This window comes from Haliotis rubra, unplaced genomic scaffold (genome assembly GCF_003918875.1).
Source record: "Haliotis rubra isolate DU_JTF1 unplaced genomic scaffold, ASM391887v1 Scf1128, whole genome shotgun sequence".
In the NCBI taxonomy this organism is placed as follows: domain Eukaryota; kingdom Metazoa; phylum Mollusca; class Gastropoda; order Lepetellida; family Haliotidae; genus Haliotis; species Haliotis rubra.
The window spans coordinates 115,790-135,332 of record NW_025765035.1 but is presented as its reverse complement, the minus strand read 5'-3'; the positions used below and the strand labels follow the sequence as shown (position 1 = coordinate 135,332).

The following is a 19,543-nucleotide window of genomic DNA, read 5'->3' as shown; positions in this document are numbered from 1 at the left end:
TCCTGCTATTTCTGAAAGAACCATGGCTGTTTTTCAGTGGGTACAGTTTGGAAATAAAGTTGCACATAATGAAACATTTACCGCCATATATTCGAGGAAACCTTTACTCCTATGGCCAAACTTGTGATCATGTCGCGTCGTCTGCTCGAAGTGATGTATACAAACCACTGCGCCCTCTTGGAAAAGTTAACAGTTTGGAGTTGCGTCCCTTGAATAAATTTCGCCAGGTACCAGAGGTTTGTCGAATGGTGAATAAAGTTGCGTAATATGCGTGGTAGCAACGTATATCATTTTAACGTTCTGTTTAACGTTAATAGTTGAATAATAATAGTACACAGTAGAAATTCACTTCAATGTTTATTCGTCAATCGGAGGAAGATATTGAATGTGTGTTTCTCTATCGTGCATTAATTTTGTTTAAACAGCTGCCCATCTTTGCCACACATTTAGATATATATCATGCAGAGAAATGTAAAATAGTACAAAGAGGGAAATAAATGAACATAAACAAGAATAATTATTGATAAGTCTGTTATCGGAAGTGTTTGTTACTTCCATTTTATGTACGCTGACTTCAAGGCGTGAAAATATGAGAATGGTTTTGGAAATTACGACGACAGCCACGGGAAATACGTAACACTGAAGATAAACAAGGCAACTGTAAGGACAGTTGTGACCAGGCAATCACACCGACACATTTTCAGGAAATGAGCATCATCTGCGAAATAAGAACCTGCGAATAGTGAATGACAGTCGCTTTGTGCCTTTTGCTGTTAATGTAGTGCATTATCATGAACGCAATACAGACTTAATTAATATTTTTTTCCCTAGACAGATCAGCAAGATTTAAAAAAAAATTTGTTTATTTATCTTAAGCATTTGCATAACAATATATTCAAGGGAATAGAGCATGGCAGTTTGACCAGGGATAATCTACAGCTTCTATTCTCTCTGGTTTGAACAAACCTTATTGAAGTAATGTACTTTGTTAACTTATAAAATTCATTGAACTCCTTCTGTATGAACTGGAATGTTTCTAAAGTTGAAAATGATTCGTTTTGACAGGATAATGACAAGCTTTAAAGCATTGTTATTTTTCGATAAATAGCAAAAAAAGAACATTTTCTTTGCATGCCCAGAATATAAGTATGACATCTTCCATTTCTTTAGAATAGTAACTGCATTTTGTACTGTCAACCTAACATAGCTTAGTGAGACGACAATTCCTTGGCAAGATATGATGCATGATTTGATATTCGAACCACTGTAGTTTAGTTACGTTCGTGCATCTAAATGGGATAGAATTGATGCTCTTCCAATCTCGTTCCTTAATATCGTGTCCAAGGTCGTACTCCCATTTGGTGAAGTGATTACTTCTCTCACGTGTTTTTAATAAGTGTTTTATAGAAATACTGTAAATCTTGATTGTATTTGTTCAGATGGTATATATGAAATGGGAGATTGTAGGATAGTGTATAATTTTGGTTATTGTTAGCTTCGACAGAACTGTTTGAACAACGCCTGTGTAAGTTAGAAAGTTTGGTTTCAAGTTGAAAACGGTTTTAAAGGTTTTGAATGGCCTGATTTGTCCCTTATCTACATGATCATTGATGAAACGTACCCCAGATCAGCAAAATGGTGAACGGTTTGGATTAGACACTAACTTGCCTGATAATAACATTGTGATTTTAAACTTTTGTCTCTAAATGTGTGTGGTCTGAAGACTTGACTGTTTGTCCCTGAATTCAGGGAATATATTTCATATTATTATTTCTATGTTTTGCGGAAACAAAACTAGATAATTTGATTGTATTAGTATCCCAGGGTATGAATTTTAATAACAGAAATAGTATCACAGGTAGGAAATAGCAGTTGCCATGAAGAATCTTTACATAAAATCTGTCCATAAAACAGATGAATACTCAATATGTTGTATGGTTTGGGATATCTAGTGAAGGGGGAATCGTCAGGTGATTTTGATCCTGATAACATAAATGCAGAAGGAAGCACAGTTCTCAACAAAGCGATAACAAATAGGGAATAATGGATACTGTAAAATAACAAAGCTTGATGACACCATCAATGGATGTTTACTAACCCAGTGCTGATATATTCATGGATATTTATGTTCACATTTAATATCATTCATGACACTGGTGTCTTCTCAGAAAATGGTTAACCGGTGTAATTTAGCCAATACATAAGAAGATAGAGGATCCAAAAGAGCCTGGACATAACAGACCAATTTTCATGCTGAGCTGTTTAAGAAAACCTTTCACATCTGTTATACTTTAGAATCTGTACTTGAGGGAGAAACTGTAATCCCAAACATAACATTTACATGTATCTCTTGCAATGAATATTTTACGATCTTCTACACATGTAAGTCAGGTTTAAGGTAAGGAGAAACCTTGTCACATGTTTTATTTGCACTGTTCCCAAATGACATTAACACATCACTCATAGAAGACTCTTGTAAAGGGGTTGAGTTTAAACCAAATTAATTTTATGAACGAAAAGAAAATGTCATAACTGTTTGTATAGATGCAAGAGTACTGTTGACCTTAAATACAAAAAGATTGACAAAATACATTGGAATTGTTTAACAGGGATCCAAAAGGGATTACACAAAAATGTCAGTGCAGAATAAACTTTTGGAAATGTGAAATCCTAAAAATACCTTGGTGGTCTCTTGCAAAGCAATTTCAAATTTACTGTTACGAAGGAATGTTGAGCTGTTCCTACTTATTCAAGGTCCATGTGTCTGTCTTGTTAAGAGTAGTTCAGGTCTGGCATGCAATATTATAACATTAATATATAAATTAATATAAATATAGTTATAAACATATATATAAATATCAAATATCAAAATTCAATGTACACAGTGTCAATAATATTTAAATACAAACATAAAAGCCATGTCTATTCTATAATAAAAAGTTATGTAATGCTTAAGATTGCCTGAAAAAGCAATCAAACTAGAATATTTGAAACATTTCCAAATGACTGGGAAATCTTCTAGTAGATGCAATGTATAAAATATTATTCTCTCTCTCTCCTTCATGATTTATGTGCAGCCCCTTCCTTCTCCAAAATCCTGGATCCGACCCCGCTACTTCACCTTCGGAAAATGTGGACAGCTTATGTCCTACCACAATCTTCATGATCTCTGCTCCGTTGGTCAGGCTCGCTGACCTGGTTGACATCGTATCCCCATTGTGTAGATTGATGCTCATGCTGTTAATAAATCTTCATCACAAAAGATGTTAGCGGCTTATTGTATAGGACCGCATTGCAAGTGGCATGAAAACCAGGTCCACTAACATGTATCAACTACGTAAAACATGATAGAATCTGACTCTATTGGCATCATGACATTTGCATCACAATGACCTGCAACAGTGCTCATAGCATATTGTTGACCAGCTGAGAAACCTAACATGCCATGTCACTCATAAAAAAACGTACAATCAGGGTAAGATGAAGTACCAATATCACCAGTATGTTTCAACAGTAACAAGGAAATCAAATGTTTCATTTATAAAAAGGTAAAAAAATATAAAAGCTAACACTAAAGATAAAGATCACAGACAACTAACAGTTTTACAAATGGTAAAAACAACATAAGTGCCAGCTTACACCAGTGCTGTTACAGCTTTCAACATGAAGGATTTGATGGGCACACCACGTCACCTAGTTAAGTGTCATCCCAATATCCATCTGTCAACCACTTGTTTGTCTGGAGGCAAGTGCAATTATAACTCCCATTTCTTCAACAAGATTGTTTTGTGGGGAACAGGTAAAAAAGGACAAAGGGGCCCAAACTGGAAAAGTCAAAAGGGCCAAAGAAAAGTCAAAAGGGGCAACAGGAATGTCAAAAGGGCCATAGATAAAGTAGAAATGGCCAAACTTAAGATTAAAGAAATTCATTACATGCTGTTGAAGTAGTTTTAATTCTAAACATCTCAGTGTCTCTGTTGCTTATTTGAAACATCTCAGAGTGGTTAAGGTTTATTTCATGAGTTTTGTCAACCATACAACTGTTAATTTGGTTATCTCCCAATTGACAGACAGTTGATTGACAGACACTGTACTGTCAATGATTACAAGAGGTATTAACAGAGTCACTGGTGACAATTACACCAGTCAATAATCTAAACAAGATTATCGTTTTAATTAGTTGTGAATGGTCTCATGACTCAGAATGCTGTATAAGATGAACAGTTCAACCACAATTCAAATGGTAACCATGCCTGCAAAGTGTGTCTCTTGTGACAAGACAGTTAGGAAGAACCAACATGCTCTGGAGAGAGACCGTTGTCAGAGATGGACCCATCGTAGCTGTGACACAAACATGCATATGACTAGAGAGGAATACTTTGTCTTTGCAAAAATGGAGAGGAATTTCACTTTCTCTGCCATGTCTGCTCTGAGCCCGAGTCTCAGTCAGGTAAGTTTATGGTTGGAGACTTTACAGTCGCGTTCGAGCAACCTGCAGCCATGTCAGCCATTGAGACTCCAGTAGTATTTGATCACATATCAACACCTGAATGTATGATGATCACACTATATATTATTACTATTATTACTACATATTGATACACATGATACAAATATAATAACATATTTATTAGTTTGTATGTTCTTATTTGACTTTGATCTATGGCCCTTTTGACTTTTCTTTGACCCTTTTGACTTTTTCAGTTTTGACCCTTTTGTCCTTTGGCCATTTTGACTACAACCCGTTTTGTGCAGCAGCACCCTGATCCAGGGTCAAAGCAATGAAGGGGTAATGATAGGGTAAACTCAGAATGCATTGCAAATACATGTATGTTCTATTGACAATGATTGAATTACACATGAATATATAAATGTACAAACAGTAGTGAGGTTTGACATTATATATATATTAAAGGAGGTGTGATGTGGTAACTGGTATGAAAGTTTGAGATGTCACTAATGTCAGTCAGTAGAACATATCTGGCAGTAGTATCAGTATTTTGGTGGCCCTCATCCAAGTATCTTTGTATTCATTGTAGCTTTGCTTCAGCATCCAACTTCTCCTTGAGTACATCCACCTGAAACACACATCACATGGTGTGAGAGATATACTGGTCATATCTGACTTTAGATAACCTAGTGGCTGCAATCTGACATATGCCACCAGGTGGAGCACCAAATCTGTGAACAAATAGAATATGGTTTGTTGGTATAATACAGTATTGCAGCTCTATGACAATAAGCCTGTATATTGTTGAAAAGGAACCATGTGGTTGATAGCATGACCAATAACACATGTAGGATGACTATCAACTGAGTCACACAGCCTGACCAGCCAATCCCCATTCTAGTCAAGTGTGACGACATGAGCATGTATAGGTTGGTGCTAGACCATCATGTTACCTTCAACAGCTTGTATTTATAGAGCTATATAACTTGATGATTTGTACAAACCCAGAGAGTGAGCAGAGTTCAAAATAACCAGCAAAATCACAGTCTGACCTTTCAGCACCATTGGCAGATCAATCAGAAAACACAATCCTGTAATATCATTTTAGAAAAGGCCTTGTAAAAGAATTCAGGGATTTCAAGACATGTATAGTTGTTGCAAAGTTGCCTGAAATAAAAATGCAGAATGTAAATTAATTGTTAACTAGCCTATCCAGTGTAATTGAAACAGATTTTGGTCATGTTTGTCCTCTTAACAAGAGGGTATTTGTTGCTTACCTCTTGTTTCATTTCATCAGATAAGGCATCAGTACTAGTCAGCAGCTTATTCAGCCATTGATAAGCCTCCTCATTTTCACTGCATTGATGCAATGTCTGGGCACAGTCTAATAGAACTTCATCACTGTGGACACCTTCACGATCCAGTTGTTTCACCAAGGTCAAGGCCTTCTGGAACTGTTTTGCACTGTACCACACACACACCGACCTTCCTATCAGCATCTGGGAACAAGGACACAGTTATGTAGCACAGCCACTGAAACTAATTCATGGCCCATATTCCAGCTGGACTTCATCACGAGTTGTGTCAAGTTGTATCATGCTGTGAATGTTTCCTGAAGTACTTAATTTAAGTATTTCAAACAGAGTACATCTGTAGCAAGCATAGAAGATAATTGTTTTTGGATAGAAATCATCTTTAATAAATCTCTTTATAAATTAGGTTAGGAGAACAAGGGATTATGATGCTGAACAAATATTCACTCCACTAAGCAGTTTCCATACTAAGAGTAATATTATCTCCAGTCAGAGCCACCTCTCCCACCACACCAAACTCAGATACAGAGTGGCAAGATAAAGTTCTTATTATAATAAAGAATGATAACTGTTTGATAATAATGATATTTACACTTTAACTTGAACTAGATTAGGTTATTTAGTGTAGCACAGCTTAGATTCATAATGAGAAACATTAATTAGATTAATCTGTCCCGATAATAATCAGACTGAATCCAGAATTGAAACTGTTATAGGGTAATGACATGCTAAAGGGACTCAACTGTGCACAGAGAATTGTGGCACCATCCTTGTCCTCTCCACTTTCTTCTTAACCTACTCTATGCTAAATTTATTGTTTAAGACCTGTTTTCTGTCTGAACATAGCCACTGCCAAGTGACAATGACCAGCTGTGGTTTACCTGGTTGCCTGGGAACTTCTGGAGAGCTCTGTCTATAACCTCTCCAGCAATGCCAGGCTTGTCATCCTCCACACACCAGTACACAACATCATCGTATGTGTCTGCATCAGCATCCCTAGCAGTGAGCAATTCCTCCAGCCCAGTCAGATCCCCCCGGGCAACATGGTGCACCCTCACTTTGTGCTCAAACAGGCTATCATTGTCAGGGAACCTGCATACACATCATCAGCACATAGAGGACAAGTGAGTGATATATGTGAAGATATGTGAAGCTCATACAGGATAGGTGAGTGATATATGTGGAGGTTATGTGAAGCTCATACAGGATAGGTGAGTGATATATGTGGAAGCTATGTGAAGCTCATACAGGATAGGTGAGTGATATATGTGGAGGTTATGTGAAGCTCATACAGGATAGGTGAGTGATATATGTGGAAATATGTGAAGCTCATACAGGATAGGTGAGTGATATATGTGGAAGATATGTGAAGCTCATACAGGATAGGTGAGTGATATATGTGAAGCTCATACAGGATAGGTGAGTGATATATGTGGAACATATGTGAAGCTCATACAGCATAGGTGAGTGATATATGTGAAGATATGTGAAGCTCATACAGGATAGGTGAGTGATATATGTGGACAATATGTGAAGCTCATACAGGATAGGTGAGTGATATATGTGGACAATATGTGAAGCTCATACAGGATAGGTGAGTGATATATGGAAGATATGTGAAGCTCATACAGGATAGGTGAGTGATATATGTGAAGATGTGAAGCTCATACAGGATAGGTGTGATATATGGGAACATGTGAAGCTCATACAGGATGGTGAGTGATATATGTGGAAGATATGTGAAGCTCATACAGGATGTGAGTGATATATGTGGAAGATATGTGAAGCTCATACAGGATAGGTGAGAGTGATATATGTGGAAGCTATGTGAGAAGCTCAGATACAGGATATAGGTGAGTGATATATGTGGAAGATATGTGAAGCTCATACAGGATAGGTGAGTGATATATGTGGAAGATATGTGAAGCTCATACAGGATAGGTGGTGATATATGTGAGGCTATATGTGAAGCTCATACAGGATAGGTGAGTGATATATGTGGAAGATATGTGAAGCTCATACAGGATAGGTGAGTGATATATGTGGAAGATATGTGAAGCTCATACAGGATAGGTGAGTGATATATGTGGAAGATATGTGAAGCTCATACAGGATAGGTGAGTGATATATGTGGAAGATATGTGAAGCTCATACAGGATAGGTGAGTGATATATGTGGAGGCTATGTGAAGCTCATACAGGATAGGTGAGTGATATATGTGGAGTCTATGTGAAGCTCATACAGGATAGGTGAGTGATATATGTGGAAGATATGTGAAGCTATACAGGATGGAGTGATATGGAGGCTATGTGAAGGCTCATACAGGATAGGTGAGTGATATATGTGGAGGCTATGTGAAGCTCATACAGGATAGGTGAGTGATATATGTGGAGGCTATGTGAAACTCATACAGGATAGGTGAGTGACACGTGGAGGAAATGTGAAATGAGTAGGTGGATGATATATTTGGAGAATATGGGAAATAGGGGATAGGTGAGTAATATCAACTGATGGGAAAAGAAACTATTCCAAAATTCTAATGTTTTGAATTTTTTACACCAAATGTGTTTTTTCGAAATTACACACAACATTCTGATCCCAAGCGAGATGAAAATGCATTGATTACCGCAAAAATCTGTTTTAATGATAAAAAGTGTAATGCACATGCATCACAAGATCATGGTGCTAATGGGTATAAAAAACCTGCAGTCAGTGTCACAAATACCATCAGGATGACGATTACATCAAGTGACATGCCGAAATTAACAGCAGAACAGTACTACTGCGAGAGGGCGATTGGCATGCTCCAGCTTGGAGTTGGAGCCAGGCATCATCATGTGGCAAGGATCTTCGGTTACACTTGAACAACAATAATAATTATTATTATAGGATATCTATATAGTGCACATATCCACGTAACTAGTACATGCTCAAGGTGCTGAATCCATTGAAAACAATAACAAGTCTCCCATTCCCGTTCCTACAGCAACATAGATATATCATGTTCCAGTAATATAACGCCAGATCCCATACTGCTGGATTGTTCAAAACTTTCTTTACCTGAATAATGTTACTGTTCTGCCATGGCCAGTTCGATCCCCAGACCTCTCACCCATTGAACACTTGTGGGACCACCCAGACCGGCAAATTTGTGCATGTAATATAACTCCTGCCAATCGACAAGCTTTGGTGAACGTACTCATACAGGAATGGCAGTCTATTCCAAACAACGTTATTCGGTGATTGAATAACTCTGTGGAACATCGTGTTACCATTACTGACACTGAATTGTGTAGGATGATGACTCATCTGACAAATCTTCAAGTCATTTCATCAAGATGTGATGAGTGCTGTCCTAAACTGCAAATTCAGATTTCACACTTTCCCTGTCTAAAGTTCTGTACAATTCTCCTGTCCAAAAACATTATGTAAATTTTATGAATATCCATTGATAAATGAATGCTTGAACAATGAATTACATATCTATTGACATTTCTTCTTGTTATCTTTTGCCAGAGACAAATTTGTTTTGGTATAGTTTCTTTTGCGCCTGTCAGTTTATGTGGAGGATACGTGAAACGGGATAGGTGAATGATAAATGTGAAGAATATCGGTGTATGAAACGGGATAGCATAGATCAATGGATATATAAGACATGGAAGATATGTGAAGGGCATTTAAAGGACATATGTATTATCTCAAATATATCTTGCTGATTTGGGCTGCACATATGTGAGAAAATATCTTTTTTTTCAATATTCTCTCAGTCACCTGCTATCCTCTGACTGGTCCTGAATACCTCTCACAAACTTTACAGAGGCAAACCTCCAGAACAGATTAGATAATGCCAGTCTTGATCTCTCAAGAATACTTGACCAAGAATACTTCCAACCTTAAACACCCACTGGTCCATTAACCCTATGACTGCTAGTTTCTCCATTTACAGTAATGCTTGGACTGACTGACTGAGTTTGGTTTTACGCCGCTTTTAGCAATATTCCAGCAACATCACGGCGGGGGACACCAGAAATGGGCTTCACACATTGCACCCATGTGGGGATTCAAACCCGGGTCTTCAGCGTGACGAGCCAACGCTTGAACCACTAGGCTACCCCACCGCCCCAGTAATGCTTGGAACTTACACCAAATATCTGTACTGTCCCGGAGGATGTTCACATATCAACACAACCATTCATAAAACTCACAATTCCATTCCATATTCCAGAGTTTGCTCCCTTGGACGGGGGTTAACATCTGACCTTGGTTGCTGCTGATCAAGTTTGTCTAGCAAGAGAAATGTTTTAGCTCTCCTCTTTTCCTTACACATGGATAGAGCTGTGAGGATACGGTCAGCCTTGTCATACTCCCCGCTATCGATGTAGTGTTCAGATATTGTGTGGTGAACGTATGGTAAACAGTCAGCCAGGAAGCCAAGCCTTGTTTGGATATCAACTGGAAAAACAAAGCAAGATATACTGCTCAGATATTAAAGGACAATGACTGTGCTGTTATCATATTCTGAAAGGAAAGTTGCCATACACTCAATAGCAGGTCAGAAAGTGCTCTTATTCAGGGATGCCATTTGTTCCTGCAACATTACCGGGCTCATTCAAACCAGACATTTATATTGAAATCTGGGTTTGAATACATTTAGCAATTGGTATTTAACTAAAAAAACACACAAAAGGATTCTCTTAAATTTGCTAAAAGTGTAAACATTGCCAAAGCCAGTATTTTCTGCACAGTGCTTGGGATGCTGGCTTTGCTAGTCAGAGCTTGGTTGCTTTGGTTTGAGAATTGAAAAATGATCTAAAGATATTAAGCACCATTGATGTCCTGGGACTTTAAACATCACTGAATTTTAATCTACAATCAACAAATCTTGATCACACCCCAGGCATAAAGAAACATCTCATTATGGAATAAGATCTAGTTTGGTGGATGTAACAATAATTTGTATGTGAATGTGAGTTGCTGAGTAAAGATGGCAAAATTGAAGTACAGTGGAATCTGTACTCTTTGTACTCCAGACACTTTGTAAACAGTTGTTTTCTTCATAATCTGGACTACCCTCTGAGACCCAGCAAAATTGATCTCAATTTATAATTGAAGCTTGCTTTATAATCCAGACTCTCAGTGCCTTGGCTGGTATGATCCATTACTGGACTAAAATAAAAGTCTCGACAATCAACTTGCTATGAGAACAATGCTTTGTAATCCAGATGTAGCTGACTAAAATAAAAGTCTGTTGAATAGGAGTGTTTCTTCTCCTGCCTCTTCTTAGCTATCAGGGCATATTTCTAAAACACTGCAGGCAATAGAGATGGACAATTATCACATGTGGAAACAAAGGAGCATGGCGTTTGGACACACACTCCCAGCATTTCCCAGCTAAAATGTATTGTAGAAAATGTTAGCAATGTTGAGAACAAATAAACACAAGTGATCATGTGTGCCACAGAATGTGGGAGATAACGCCAGTGGATAGCGCTTTGGAAAAACACTAGGAGATAAGACAACACAAGGTGATGGACCTTTAAAAGTTTGATTCAAGTATGTAAGTTTTATGATAAAACTGATATTTTATACTGACTCATACTATATATTGCTTATCTCCATTCTCCTTTCGACGGTTACATGGAAACTTGAATCCCAAGTTCCCTGAAGGGAACATAAAATCACTCACCCATGAGTTGCCTCCCTTTTCCTGCCAAAAGCATCCCATGTGACTTGAGCCATGCTCCCATCACTCTCGCCTGAATAAGCCCGCACTAGGGACTGCAGTGAAGCCCGTAGTGCTCAGAGGGGACGGTTGGGAGGGCCCTTCAGATCATGAGTCAGGATAAGTATAATAATATTTTTCATTATCCTGACTCATGCTATATTGCTTACCGAATCCGACGGAATAGGTGGTGGGTCAGCCACCTAACGGGATTCACTGAGCGGTTGATCAATATCATCTGATCATATACCCCCTGGGAACTCTTCTTTGTGGCTTCTAAAAGATCCCGATGTCAATGGGGGGACCACCTTCTCTTAAGTCAGTAAAAGAAGTAAATCTTATAGATTTCGTGGATTTTAGATAATCTAGTACACCTCGATGTCTAGAATAATCCATATGTGAAGGTAAGGACTATTACTGAAACTGTATCGTGACCCATATGTTAAGGTAAGGACTATTACTGAAACTGAGTCTAAATCACTCATGCTCTGACTTATCTAGTAAGACAGGGGAACATGGACTCTCTACCTGTGGCAATGGGACAGTTGCCTGGGGTCAAGCCAACGTGATAAGGGTGAGTTTCTCATCCTCTGGCTGGAACTGTGAGTTGTTGTGCTACTACAACAGGGCCGAACAGGTGGATACCGGATACATCTTCTGTAGCAATGTCGCGAAGATAGTGGTTGGCGAACCAAAAGCAGCCTTCCATAATGGACGATAAAGAGTAGTTCCCATGTAGTGCAAGTGTCAAGGCTAATGCTCTAATTTCGTTTTGGTTGGAGGCTCTGGGAGGATCCAGCCCAACTGCTTTGTAAGCTCGTAGGATGACAGCTCTGATCCAAAACGAGATAGTAGTATGAGAGACTTCAATAGTCGTGGTAGGTGATAGCAGGATAAAGAGACTTGAATTTCCTCCTTCTTGTAGCAGCCTGTTCTAAGTACATTTTTAAAGCTCTGACTAGGCACAGGGACAGATCTTCTTTATCGTGTGGTCCAAGGACTGTAGACAATGCCATTACGTAGAATTGTCAATCTGGTTGACTAGGTAGCTGATTCTTCGCTATAAAGTCCCATCTGAGACCCAGGTGGACTGCAGCATGCTCTCCGGAGTCAAACCTGGTTCATCTGTAGTTGAAGGTGTGTATTTCTGACATCCTAGCAACTGTAGCTAAGGCTAGGAGGAATTATGTCTTCTGAGTTAAAAACTCAAAAGTTGTGTCTCTTGGTGGCTTATAGTCATCGCTGGTAAGATATTGCAGCACTATGTTGAGGTCCCATGCTGGAGCTCTAAACTTCTGCTGCTGGTCTTCTAGTTTAAATGAACTCAATAGAGCAACGAGTTCAGGTACTTTGGTGAGCTTGACTCCCGTATCCATGGTGATAATGGAGCTGATCGCAGCCAATTATGTTGAGAGTATAGATCCCTTCAGGTGTCTAGTAGCTCTCAGATGACATAAGTATTATGCTACCTGAGGACGTGTAGTTTTCACAGCCGAAACTCCCTTACGTGCAGCAAACTGGTTGAAACTCTTCCACTTATCATAGTAGAAGTTCCAAGTTGATTGTCTTAAGGCCAGTGTAACTGCCTTGGCTGCTCTGGTGGCGTACCCTCTTCATCTCAGGCAGTGCATAATATGTTCCATGCGTGTAGCCGGAGTCCTATTGAGTTGCTGTGAGGTTGTTTTGTGTGAGGGTGGATCAGTAGATTCGGCCAATTTGGTAGACATAGCATTGGTTTTCCTAAGAGCTGTAGGAGGTCTGGAAACCAAGTTCTCACTGGCCAGAAGGGTGCGACAAAAATCAGTCGTAGGATTTTGGTCTGGGTGATCTTGTGTAGAACTTAAGGTAAAAGGATCGGTGGTCGAAATGTGTACGCATCCCTCCCAAGATATGGCTAGAGCGTTGATAGCCCATGCTTGTCGATCTGGTACTAGTGAGACGCAAACAGACCTATCAGAGGACAACCTTGACATACTGTTAGCTTCCAGCTGAAACATCCATTCTGTTGGTGATGGTCTGATGGGTCTGGATAAGGCGTCAGCTACAACGTTCTTTGCTCCTGGAAAGTGACAAGCCTTGATCCATAAGTTGAGGCTGTCTGCTAGGTTGAAGAGTTGCAGTAGAGGCGCTGATCTTGTTGAGCTTTGAAGATTAATGTTGAAGGCTACTGTTGAGTTGTCCGAGTGAATCATAAGGACTTGTTTCCTCAGTAGGTGCGTCTGGTGTAGAACTGCCTCAATAACCGCCCCCGCCTTGAATTCCAGTTGATTTATGTGTAAGGTCCTTTCTTCCAGTGACCAAGTTCCAGATGTGACCTCTTTGATATGACTTCAGGTGCTGAGGGATGGATATTTTCTGCAGACTGTCAAGACGAGGACTTAGGAAGCGTTGAAGTAGTCATAACTGCAACCTTCCTCTGCATGTGAGAGCCTGTGCTGATGAGAGGAGACGGAATAGTCTTTGCCATCTAGAGGTGAGTTGAGAGCTGCTGGAAGACATGCTTGCATGCTTGACCAGCAGTCTTCTGGAAGCACAATGCGGTTCTTTGTGGTGAGGAACTTGATGCCTAGGAACTGCAGTTCCAGCCCAGCTGCGTTTGTAGACTGGATTGTAGACTGCAGTTGACGTTGATGTGCTAGTTGATGCGCATGTATGCTGTCGTCTAGGTAGAAAGCATGGCAAAATCCCCTTTGATGTACGGTGCTGAGGAAATTCCAAAGGGGAGGACCCTCCACTGGTATTGCTGCCCTTGATACAGGAATCGCACATACTTCCTCAAGGCCGGATTTATAGGGATGTGCAGGTAGGCGTCTTGTAGATCTCTGATAGCTAGGTAGTTGTTGGGTCTGATTAGATGTTGCAGTTGTGGTAAGTGCAGAATCTTGAACTTGTCCGGTTTTAGTAGATAGTCTAGATTGAAACGCTTCATGGAGTAAGGTCAAGCCTGCCACTGAAGAAGCAAGATGGTCGGACATAAATTCCTGGTCCTTCTTTTGTGTGTCGAGTGTTGGCTGATAAGATCATTCTTTCAGTCTCTGTCTTAGGGTTCTGGAAGTCTACTACTTCTGTAGTCACATGTTCTGAGCACCAGTGAAAGTGAGTACTAAAGAGACAGGAAGACAAAGCCATCAATATCCCCAGCAATAGTAAAGTACTCTTCATGAATATGTCAACTAGTTATGACTATGTCAAATGTTACATTGTTTTTCACATTGATCTAATGGAAACTGACATATGTAAACTACTCATATACTAGCATGCTTGTATCAACAATACACTGCCTGGGTGCTTCCACGGTTTGATGTACCTCAATAATGCTGCTACAGAAATAGAGTGGCACTGTTGATTTATGTCATTAGGTTCTTGAATACCGACAAAGTGGAATTAGAGTATTGAAATGTTTTAAAGTTCTGCCCCAGAAAAGAGCACTACCACCAATTTCAGTCGAAGTCAAGCTTGTTGCCATGGAAACGCACAAATTATTTTATTCAGAAATCCAAAAGTAACAAAAGTCACCAATTGTGGTGGCACGTGGTCCTGTGCTCAAAAAGCTCAGGTCACAAATCGGTGAAGTTAAGCAGCGTCGAGCTCGGAAAGTCCTTGGTTGGGTGACCGTGTTTGGCAGCTTGACTCCTGAGAGTTTCTAGGACTTGAGTCCTGCCCCACAACGAAGCACATGTGACACATGTGGTCTCACCTTAGGCAAGTGAGTTTGTTCAAAATTGTCTCTGTTCACCCAGCAAGAAAATGGGTACCCGGTGGAATAAAGTCATATGACTATAACCTTCTAGCGCCTAACAGGGGTAATAATGTGCTGTGCCTTGATTGTTAGCGCTATGAGCATACCTTATGTGGACTTTGGCGCTATATAAATGGAAACATTATTATTAATTCACCATCAGACCTATGTATGTGCCAAGTTTGGTGAAGAAACATTAAAAGGTTTTAAAGTTCTGCACCGGAAAAGCGCATGACCAGCAATTTCAATTGAAATCAAACTTGTTGCCATGGAAAAGCAAAAAAAATAATTTAATCAGAAATCCTAAAGTACCAAAAGGCACCAGTTCACCATCACATCTATCTATATGCAAAGTTTGGTGAAGAAATATTCAACAGCTTTTATGTTCTGCTCCGGAAAGATGAATACACATGGACGGACGTACGGAAAGACAATAATACATTATCGGGGGACAATGAAGCATTATCATTCCTGACAGCAATCCCCAATCAACTTACAGACATCCCAGAAGTACGGTTCAGCTTCTTTGATCTTGTTCTGTTTCAGCAGGCAATTTGCCATATTTTCCTTACAAAACCAGCTTGACCGATGATCTTCATGATACTGGTTGATCTAAATGACAAGTGAGTTGGAATCAATACCACTTTGAAGGAAGCAATGAGTACATTTTATGTCACTTTTAGCAAATATTCCAGAAATACAAAGACAAGACCCACAAGAATAGGCTTCACACACTGTAACTATATGACGAATGAAACCCATGCCTCTGCTTGGGTTAACTGCTAACTGAAGTGTAACACGCACAGGCACGCACGCACACACAATGAGACCTCGCATACCCAGACCCCAGATATCCGGAAACCTCACCTTCCGGTCAATTTTTTAGAAAAAACAATCTCTTACATTATAAAAGTGACTGTCTATAACGGGCATTCGGTTTCCGTTTCAGACGGTATATTTTACAAACCAACCGGCTAAATCAACACAAAATTGACTCATGTATCTGCACGAAGCTTTGATCTACCGCTGACCATGTGAAGGGAAGCGCGAGAGTCTCACATGTGTTGACATGAGACAAATACGGATTAATGATTGGTCAGCAACATATTGGTGGTGATTAGTAGGCCTAGATGACACTGAGTTAACCATTGAGTTTTAACTGTTAAGTTGTGTATTCAGTCAAAGCAATAAAAGTGCAGTGTGTTGATATTCAAGTCAAAATGTTGTCCATCGTGTTACAAAGCAGCGGCACCCAGTGTAAGCAGTCCTCAATGAAAGACTTTTTCAAAACTGAATAATTGAAAATGTATGATAGTTATGTTGTGATGCTGTTTTTTAATGTCTATACATGTAGAATAAAGGCTTGATGATCATAAACATTTTGGATTATCCTTGAGGTGTATGCCACAAATCCAGATATCTGGATATTCAATTATGTGGACAATTTACGTAAAAACAAATGTGTGTGGATATCCGAGGTCTCACCACACACACACACGCACACACACACACACGCGCGCGCGCGCGCACACACACACACACACACACACACACACACACACACACACACACACACAAGCACATGCATGCATGCACGCACACACACACACACACACACACACACACACACACACACACACATATATATGTATATAGTGTCATGAAGAATTTGGCTCAAAGTGATACCTGTTACAAGTATGGAGCTAGAGAGATGATCAGGCAACATGGCATGTTTGTTATCAGACGGAAACTTTTATTTGTAACCTGGGAACATTGTACAATCAATATTTAGTGTAACCGCAATGTTCTTGGATAACTGCCTGTACCCATTGTCGCATATCCCCTGTCAGTTGTCGTATCTGTTGCAGAGGAAACTGTAGCCAAATGTGGTGCAAAGCTGCATCAAACACGTTCAGATTTTTAAAAGGTGGCACACAAGCTTGTATCCGTCACCCAATAAAGTCCTAAATGTGCTCCAGGACTCATGGACTCAATGCACTATTCTGAGTTAAAGCTGTCACTGCACGAGAACAGTGTGGCCTAGCTATGTCATCGATAAATACCGTTCTTCAACCAAGAGGCTGATTATCAAAATGAGTCACTTCCTGCATATACTGATTACGCGTCAAATCCTCGTGACTGAACCTCCACCAAATGCAACAGTTGGTTGAATGTTTTTTTGCTGCAAATGCTGCCTCCAAACTCTCAAGTGTCAAGGAGTTACATGAAGAAGGACTTGATTTTCATCAGAGCTATGTATTCTTCCCAGTTTTCACGACCAGAAAACTTCTCAGGCAAAGCCATAGGCCATAAATATCTAGTTCCTTCCCCTTCTGCCATCCCACCACTGCCACCAATGTTAGATCCGCGAAGGAAGAACTACTTCATATTGAAGAATTGTGGCTATTTATTCTGTACAGGCTTACAACTTCCAAAATACGTGCGCACACAGCTGCAACATCCACTAGCTGAACTCCTAGCAACTACTTAGATACCTAACGATGCACACATCATAACAAAATGTAATAATTGTTGTTACGTCACAAATACAGCACAATTATCTTACCTCTGCATTTCTATGGAGATCGCCATGTTGGACATAAATCTCGCCTATGAGATTTCGTGAGACTAGCAATATACTACTTTCCAAACTACAACCTAACAATGGTAACCAGTGGTGCTTCAGAACAGTGCTAGTGGCAAATGGTTGTTGTCGAGAGAGACGTTTCTTACCAAACGACTGACAACTGTATAGTCGACATTCATTTCACGCCCAATCATTTTAAAGAACCTCCCAGTGTTATTCATACCAATCTCTGGCCATCTGATAATCTTCTTCAAACCATAGTGGTTGAAAAAATGATTGAACATTGTACCCCATGCAGATTAAATACTGAATGTGGCACATTTACAAACTGCACTTGTGAAAATTCATAGGTTTGCTTCTGTACATCTTCCACAGGGTGTGTTGGGGAGATTCTTTCCGCCAAGTACACTTGCAATAATTTCTTAACTGAACACTATTATCATTCGTACTGTATATCGCCACATATAGTGCGACCCCACATATAAGACAACCCCCTCTACAAGCCTTCAAAATCAAATGCCAATTTATATATCCCATCTATAACGCAACCCTGAATGAGTGAATGAATTAGTGAGTGAATATGGTTTTCCACCACTTTTAGCAATATTCTAGCAATATCACAGCAGGGACACAAGAAATGGGCTCTTGTACCCACATAGTGAATCAAACCCAGGTCTTCAGCATGACAAACAAACACTTTAACCCCACCACCCCCAACCCTGAATGAAGCACATCATCAGCATGCATGTAATAGAAAAAGCAAACAACCAACTGTTAGCATTATGCTAACAATCAATGGTTACAGCCATAACAAAATTGAAAGAACGTATGCAAATGCAATACACATTTAACATGCATAAACATTGAAAAAGGTTTGCAATGGAACGCTTACATGAAACAATTGTTGAATGCAAGCAAATTTCAAGCAACATGAACCATAAACATAAACTTCCAACAGTTCAATGGAGGCTCATTAAAATTCATTTCCAGAATATGTATAGTATGAAAAAGGAATCCACATACATTGGAAGCTTACATACCAAATTAGTTCTTGGAAATGTGAAGTTTTACAGTCAAACAACATCAGTGGGTAGCGGACACTGGTTGACAGTAAGAAAAAAATGTAAGATCTTCTACCCCACATATAAGGCAACCCCCTTTCCCAGTCCCCTAATTTTAGGCATGAAAAACTTGCCATCATACACAAACTGAATTTAAACATAGTTCTGCTAGTGGTCAACATACTGAGTATTTAGATGTGCTGAACTTTTTTTCAGGTGTATTGTTATTTTAACCGCAAAACAACTTTTGTCACCCAGTCTTTTTAACCCTGAGGTATAATCTGGACAATCTCACCTTGTATATGTGAAGAGCTTTCTCGGTATACTCCTGAACCACGGCATAATTCTTCCTGTATAAATACAGAGTGCCTAGGTTCATGTACGCAGTTGCAATTATAGGGTGTTCACTGCCAACTGCTTGAATCTTCAGATCAAGTGACCTGTAACATATTTCCATATTTTAATGCAGATTTTTGACATGTCACAATCTTTTCATCATGACTGAGGACCAACAATAAAACAGTCATGAATCTGCCCTGCTTGATCTTCACTGATCACATCACAACGAAGTAATATTCAAGCAACATATATCATACAGTGAGTTTAGCATATTGCAGCCCTCACAGTTGTTGAAAATTTGAATAGTTTCTGGAGACAGAAAACTTATTTTG

General features: G+C 39.5%; 2 protein-coding genes across 2 annotated transcripts in view; both read right to left on the bottom strand.

Annotated features, from left to right (window-relative positions):
- LOC124290920 (TPR repeat-containing protein DDB_G0287407-like) overlaps nt 1-19,543 on the bottom strand; it is a 186,322-nt gene that overhangs the window by 101,052 nt on the left and 65,727 nt on the right.
- On the bottom strand, nt 345-19,306 carry LOC124290926. Its single transcript, XM_046727776.1, has 6 exons — nt 19,168-19,306; nt 15,722-15,836; nt 9,969-10,215; nt 6,645-6,855; nt 5,728-5,949; nt 345-5,078 (listed from the first exon to the last, which is right to left on the bottom strand). Exons 1-6 carry the CDS (start codon nt 19,249-19,251, stop codon nt 5,031-5,033), a joined length of 927 nt encoding a protein of 308 aa, XP_046583732.1. The 5' UTR covers nt 19,252-19,306; the 3' UTR covers nt 345-5,030.

Coding starts and splice junctions, on each gene's coding strand:
- LOC124290926 (XM_046727776.1), bottom strand. CDS start 19,251: ATGAACCTAGGCACTCTGTATTTATACAGGAAGAATTATGCCGTGGTT. Junction 15,837..19,167: donor AAGCTCTTCACATATACAAG/GTGAGATTGTCC, acceptor CTTGTCATTTAG/ATCAACCAGTATCATGAAGA. Junction 10,216..15,721: donor ACCGTACTTCTGGGATGTCT/GTAAGTTGATTG, acceptor TTGTTTTTCCAG/TTGATATCCAAACAAGGCTT.